The 7,500-nt window shown below is 32.9% G+C and overlaps 1 protein-coding gene across 21 annotated transcripts in view; it reads left to right on the top strand.

Moving 5' to 3' along the window:
* Positions 1–7,500, top strand: part of FOXP2 (forkhead box P2) — a 555,034-nt gene that overhangs the window by 296,079 nt on the left and 251,455 nt on the right. For 20 of the 21 annotated variants that reach the window (XM_077856082.1, XM_077856075.1, XM_077856072.1 and 17 more), the window contains one exon: positions 5,915–6,092. In XM_077856082.1, the coding sequence (XP_077712208.1) occupies positions 5,925–6,092 (168 nt within the window). In that variant the 5' untranslated portion in view covers positions 5,915–5,924. Of the gene's footprint in view, positions 1–5,914; positions 6,093–7,500 lie in introns of those variants that run through there. The other variant, XM_077856084.1, reaches the window with a different exon arrangement.

Below are 7,500 nucleotides of genomic sequence, written 5' to 3'. Positions count from 1 at the left end.
TTCCTCCTTCCCTTGTTTTAAAGAAAATAAATGTTAATGTTGTAAAGGACTGACTTCAAACATTAAAAAATTTAATGAGCTAAACTAGCATTAAAATTTATGGACTTAAAAGGAAGACTGACCATTTACAGATATACCCTGAAAACTAAAACTTGGTATACATTTTCACCTGTTTGAGAAATAAGTGCTCGGTATGGAAATTATATAAGTGTATGAGGCTACAACAAGGCTTTAAATATAAAGATTAGTGTACAAATATAATTTTGAAATATATATGGGAACAATTAATTCATCAGAATCATCAGTATTATCATTTCCCTTCGAGTCATACTTGTGAATGGGGAATCATTGAATTATAAGATGCAGAATCATAATGTTGCAGTAAAATACATCTAGATAGCAACCATTCTTTCCAATTTGCTGTTGTACTACATTTAAGTGAAATGGCATGGAGATGAAATAATTTTAGTATTTTATACTATATCTGTAATGAAATTTTTATGTCTTGCTCCTTGTGTTTTAAAACTTAGGTTAATTTTGGTCCTGGAGTAAAACATAACAGAGAGTTGCTAAATTAACTAATAGCCGATTGAAGTGAAAGATAAAATTTTCGTTTGGTCTACTCTAGTGTTTCCCAGATGTTTGTCATTGTTGAAGATCTAACAGTATTCTGTTTGCTAAAGGCAGTCATGACCATTATTTTAAAAAATTACCCTGTTGAAATGTCTTTGCAACTTTGCGTGTTCGACATACTAACCTTTTTGAATGAAAATTGGAATTTTTACTAATTAAAGTTGTTGTTTTTCTCCCTGGGAAGGTAATCTTAATTTGTGAATAGCATTTTAGGCATTTTGTTTAAGCGGGTGAAGAGTAGTGGCAAATACTTTGTCAACAACTTAAATTTCATTTACTTATGATCATATCACCTGTTATAATAAAGATCATAACACTTGCTATACTAACAGATATCCTTTCCCAAATCATAGTTTAAAAGACATCCTGTTTCAGTTGTTTAAAATTAAAAAATATCCATGTGCTTGTTCAATTTTTGTTCTTACACATTCAACTATGTCCTTCATATTTGGCATTTTGATTTATTAGGCAATTTTTAGCATTAAAGACTTTTAGCAAAGCAGTAGTAGATTTCAAATGCACTGTGCATGGTGTCCGTGATGAATTAATTCCACTAGAGCACAGAATTTATCATTATTTAAATGCTAGTTTCTTTCAAAAGTTTTGTAGTACAGTCAAGTTTTCAAAATCAGAATTTAGTTGATATTTTGAGGTAATATATGTGGTTTCTTGTGGCATATGTAGGTTTTCCTCATACTGAACGCTTTCTTTTGTGAATTTGCATAGGGATATTTATGGATATTTAACACTGATAATTTAAAAATGATTAAGAATTATTTAAGAATACATGATGACTTTTTGATTTCATGCTTTTCTTTCTGTGTCATATTCAAAAATCTTTTGGGGTCAATGTACATAGTTGGTTGATAAATTAGACTCTAGAAGATACTGGACGTGAAATGTTCTTTGATGTCACTATAAATAATTTTGTTTAAGAAAAGTTCACAGGAATAGTTAAAACTTTTATATGGATTGTTATTTAGTCTCAGTTTCTCAGAAAGTCATTTTCTCCATTCATTTGCTTTAATTAAATAGGAAGATGGCCCCAAAAAAGAGATTTCATATTAAAGCACCAAGATTTTAAGATGTAGTGTCTGTTTATATGGATGGAGGAGTGTGGGGAGAGGTAGAGGTTATTTTTCCCTTCTTACCATCCTTGACATCCATAGTTTGATTGATCAATCTATCCACATCTGTCCATCCACACACATATACACTATACTTACACATACGCACCCACGGGATAGGGGTTAGAAGAGAAGGAAAGGAGAGAAGTAGAAAAGATAAGAGAGAGAGAGAGAGAGAACCTGAGAGAAAAGAAGTTGAGTAAGCATCAAGGACCAATAGTGTCCCTGGTGGTGGTTAACACAGTTAACTGTACTGGCCCAGGTCAAGTATCGAACTTTTGAACATTGTAGTGAATGCGGAATAGGATATATGCAGGTTTCTGTTATCGCTCTGGCAAATGTCTATCTCACATGTTACAGTTTTATACCAACGGAACCTCTAACTCTAAAAGGAAAAAATAAAACCAACAAGTCTAGCATTCAGTACCACCCTATCATAAAGTAAGGAGGTCTAATTGAGCTATGTCTTTATATCCTGCTATTTGTACAAATAAAAGACTACATCTTGATGCAAAATAAACACAAAAGCACTGTTGTGACTATAACAGGGAGTCATATACTAATTTATATAATAAGTGGTTGTGCACGCTTTATTCAAGATTATGGCTGCAAGAAATGGCATGAATTGCTGGGTGTGTTTAATGCTGGATTATAGCAATTTGAAACATGTCAAACACATGGCTAATGCCTCATGCTTCACTCATTCTTGCGTAAACCTGCATAGCCACCATCCATTATACCCTTGGTAACAACACAATTCTGCAAGTAAATATTGTTACACTAAGTAACCTTTCAATTCAAGTTGTTTAGGAAGAGAAAATGCAATCTCGTGCAGTCAGTTCCAGTGTCAGTTTAATGTTTCAAAAGGGAAGTGGTGTAGAGAAAAAGTATCTGTACAGTGACTTGCTTAAAAAAAAAAAAAAAGAAGAAGAAGAAGAAGAAGAAATAAAGAAAAAGGAAAGAAAGGAAAACTTAATGCGAGGGAGGAAAGTAGAACTGTATCATTGAGGGCAAGATCCGAAGAGTTATTTTCTGATGTGGTCAAAAAGTTGTGTATGACGAAAGATTTAAAGGTTTAGCTAACAGTGCAGACCAACATTACGACAGCGACTCCCAATTTCACCTTTCCCTTTAATGATCCAGAATTGATTTTCACTGATTTTTGTAAAATGTTTGTGGTAGGATTGAGAAGAATGAATAATTTAGTTCGATGTGTTTGGGATCACAAGCACATCCACTTTGAAAGAATATGCTGAATTTGTAATTATTTAAAATATACTTTAAAAGGTACACACACCTCACATTGTGCCAGACATATTTTGTCTAGTAGAAAATAGGTGTGGAGAAACCACTAGGAGGAACTCAATAAATCCTGGAAAGCATCTTCATTATCGTTGAAGATACATCTCCTTTATAGTGGACATGCTCCAAGCTGTCTTCTTTAAGTGATATGTACAGTGGAATCCTCTGATTACACAGTCGCCTTCTTTTTTCCCTATTAATGTCAGGTCAGATGCTTTTGTTTTATAGAGAAAAAAGTACTGTCCCTGTTATTGTTTTTCTTAAGTGTGATTTTACTAACTCTCAGTTGATTGAACCAAAAATGTGAATCACGGTTTATACTCTAGGGTTTCATAAAGTCAAAAATTCCACAAGGTATAATAAAATCCTCTGGATAATAGGAACTGGAAGTTATGTAGGTCTTCCTTTATAATTGTAATAAAGATTTAGACCCATGACTCTGCTTGTTGATTATGTTTAATTATTTGATGGCCTTGATTATAACACAATAATATATGCAGAATTCTTTAATTCATCCAATTAGTTCTGACATTAACTACACAAAGGTTAATATTAAATACTGCATTTGTCTGCAACATTTGAAAATATAGCTTTTTAATTTTTTTTAATTTTTTTGTGTTGCATACTCCACCCAGAGATAACAAGTATTTCAAATAAATTTGGGTGGTGAAGTAAAAACATATGCATACACATATACTCAACATCTATTGTCAGAGGTAAAATTTAAATGCAATATGTAGTAGAAGTTATATCTGTCTGTTTCTACAGTTGCAGAGGACCCAAATTATAATTTTCATATAAGTAGTAAAGGCAATCAGACCTTTTCTCTGAATATTTTAAACATTGTGCATGTAAAATTTATGCCTAATTTGAATACTTATTAGCTGCCTAATCTCAGAAAAGAGTATTAGCTTTGTTTTTTTTTTCCTATAAAATCCATCACTGTGTATCAGTTTTCATTTGTGTGATTTTTCTTTGTTAATGTTCGGTAAGGTGTTTAACAAAACCTATTTATTCATAAGCACATTTGGTTCAAAAGTTTTTTGCTGTAGTTATAGCAATTGCCTCTTTTGTGATTATGCGTTTTTTTTTTTGTTGTTGTTGCAGCCTTTTTTTTCTTTTTTATCAGAACAGCATTAAGTTGTATATGTAGTTTTTCTTATACTGACTTGCTTTGCTAGCCCAGCTACTGGTGGTCTTTTATAAATCAGCAGGTATTTCATTTTTTAATTGACTTTTTACAGTCATAGAAATAATCTAATAACTTAGGCTTTGATGAAAATACCTATTAAAGCTATTAAATTATAACCATTAGTTTTTAATAATTATATTAGCATGCAAAAAATCTATTGGATATGTTTCTGTGTTTGTATGTCTGTCTGTCTGTCTATGTGTGTGTGTCCATGATCACATTTTGTAAGAATCTGGGGAAGAGGGTTTCTCCATGACACAAAAAGATATTAAGCTTATATTTGCTCTGGAATAAATGCATTAAAATCATTCAGTGGACAAAAGTCTTAAAATATGACCAAGTTTAAAATAGTGAAATCTCCTAGTTATAAAAAATTAGATTGAGTGATCAGTTTAGCATCCTTCTTTACTTTAGGTTAAGTCACCCTGTCTGTCTAGCATAACTGTTCAAGTCACAGCGCAGCCAGGTTGTTTCTGAAATCCTGTCCGTAGAAGTAAAACAGGGAAGTACAGCTATTAGGTTATAGGATAGGATTCAGATATCTCTGAGAGCCAAAACTGATCTTTCTAAACCACAGATTCAAGATGTACTGTGAAATTCTGGTTTGTAAGAGCACATTGGTTCTTTATTTACTGCAAGGATTTCCACTGATCTTGGCAGGACATCTCCTTGCTATCCTGAAAGTACAGTATATTTATGCAGTGAAAATGATAAAACATTTATTACTGTAGAGAAGGTAATATGCATAATTTATGCTGTTTTTAGCACAATCATTAGTGATATTCTTGATAGATTTTATTTCCAGCTTTCATATCTAATACATGCCTGGAAAATTAATTTTATATATACTTTCATTTATTTGCCTATGTTAAAATTGAGTTTTAAGTCATCTTCAAGTGAACAGTTTGATTGCTGCTCATGCATAAGCTTAATTACTTCCCAGGAAGGACAGTATTAAATGTTTTAAATGTCAGAAAAATAAATGAATATGAGCTGTTTGATTAAAAAAATAGGCAATATCTGACGTGTTTGCAGCAGGAGCTTTTTCTTAAAATGCCTCCAAGGCAAAATTTTATTTAGTCACAAAAAAAAAAAAAGAAACCCATTATACTATTTATCATTGGTTGATACCATATGATTTGTAACACCCTTACAAAATTTTAATTTTGTATGATTAGCTGTGCATCATTAAACAACAGCCTTGCATAAGATGTGCTGTAAAGAACTGTCAGAATCAAGATAGTGAATATTTAAAATAAGGCTGTATAGTCATCCATGGTTGTCAAAGGTAGATAATAGGAAACATAGAACAGAGTGTGCCATCGTGCCTTCATTTAAGCTGGTTTTATAGGTAGACTTTAAAATGTGGTCGTTCATAAATGCTATCGACCATGCCATATGCATGGTATGTTACTTTGGCTGTTAAATGTAACCACACAAAAATTGCTTATAGAAACCATAATTTCAGTGATTAGTATCTGGATGAAAGCTGAATTTGTATTGCTTTTCTCGGTAAATGACTATTCAAGGCGGGTGGGTTCTTTTTTTTTTTTTTCTCCTTCCAAAGATGCTGTCTCTGTAATTGGCAGAGAGGGACATCTTGATAATGGAAGTGTGAAGGTGTAACGTGTGTTAATTGATACTTCTTAATCACTTTTAGGTATTAAGTCATGATGCAGGAATCTGCGACAGAGACAATAAGCAACAGTTCAATGAATCAAAATGGAATGAGCACTCTAAGCAGCCAATTAGATGCTGGCAGCAGAGATGGAAGATCAAGTGGTGACACCAGCTCGGAAGTAAGCACAGTAGAACTGCTGCATCTGCAACAACAGCAGGTAAGTTTTGTTTTCTTCAGTGATTCCTTAAAACAAATCGGCCTGTTTTCTTGAATGTGAAAAATGTATTCATAGCAAATTGAGCATGTTGTGTGAAGCTCAAGGATGCTGAGCATTTATGATTATTGGGAACATGATCGAAGTATCGGGAAAGATAGGATTTTCATATTCGTTACGTCATGCCAGCACCAGAGTGCCCTTTGGGTGTCAAGCTATTAGTTAAGTTCGCAGGGTGATTTTCGGAAGGATCTGTAAAGCTTTGTAACAAATATTTTATAGCTTCTAGTTCACTGTCTAACATTGTGCTGCAGAACGTGATACTTAGTTTTCCACCAGAGGGCCACATTACTTGATACTTGCTTATACAATGAATTTCTTCCAAGTCTCAGCTAAGGTGAAAAGGACCACGAGGACTTTTCATAACACAGATGCTTGCCTGTGATGGCTGCGAATGTTAGCTGTTAATTAGTTGAAATTTGCTGAGAGATTGTGAACCATCTAAACACTGATCATCTATGTGGCTTTTCTGGAAAACTCATTTCAAGGTGTTTTGAATATACATCTTTTGATCACGTTAAAGAGCACTTTTTGTTTTGTGCAAGTGGCTCACAAAATGCAGTTCTCATTTAAATCTAGAAAAGTAAACAACTGCCCCATAAAGGTACACTTTTAAGTAGTCCATTATTCTTTTTATGTGAGAGATTCCGTTTTCCCAATTTTGTTTGTCAGTGAAATATTCTTTTCAGCCAAGGAATAGCCACTCCATTCTGCACTGATTCAAGTCTGTGGAAATAGTGACAGAGAAGAGAAAGCTTTCAAAGCATATACTTATATTAGGCCAGAATGAGTATACCTGTTTGACAACAAGATTATATTTGATTTGCTTTAAAATAAAGGTCATTTCTTTAAGATTCTGGATTGCATTCAGACCAAATGTAAAAAAAAAAAGGCATTAAAATGAAAATATAACGATTATTATTGAAAAATGTTTCAAATTAAGTGATCCATCATTCACAGTTTTAAGTTAATATATGAGGAGATAGAATGCATCTCAAAAGTTAAAGCAAATGCCCACGTGACAGTAAAATTTAATAGAATCATTATTTCAAATAACAACAGTATTTAGAAAGTTATCTTAGAGTATATGTACTGAATAATGTGTTAACCTTTAGGCGTTGTTTTCAAGAACAATCTTTTAAAAGAGCTAGACATAACACTTTGAATAGGTTCCCTATTATTTTGAAAGTACGTCTCTTTTCACAGGCAGTAATCACTAGTAATCATTAGGAAGATAATTTTTATCTTGTTTTTAGATATTTTTTTAACCATCATGAGAATTCAGTGTCTACCAGAGCTCCAGGATTAGCCTATTTTACCTAAAATGAATGCAGTTTTCAGGACAGCCCTT

This window comes from Canis aureus, chromosome 18, assembly GCF_053574225.1.
Source record: "Canis aureus isolate CA01 chromosome 18, VMU_Caureus_v.1.0, whole genome shotgun sequence".
NCBI lineage: Eukaryota > Metazoa > Chordata > Mammalia > Carnivora > Canidae > Canis > Canis aureus.
The sequence above is the reverse complement of the archived record's forward strand: the minus strand, read 5'-3'. Positions and strand labels throughout refer to the sequence as shown.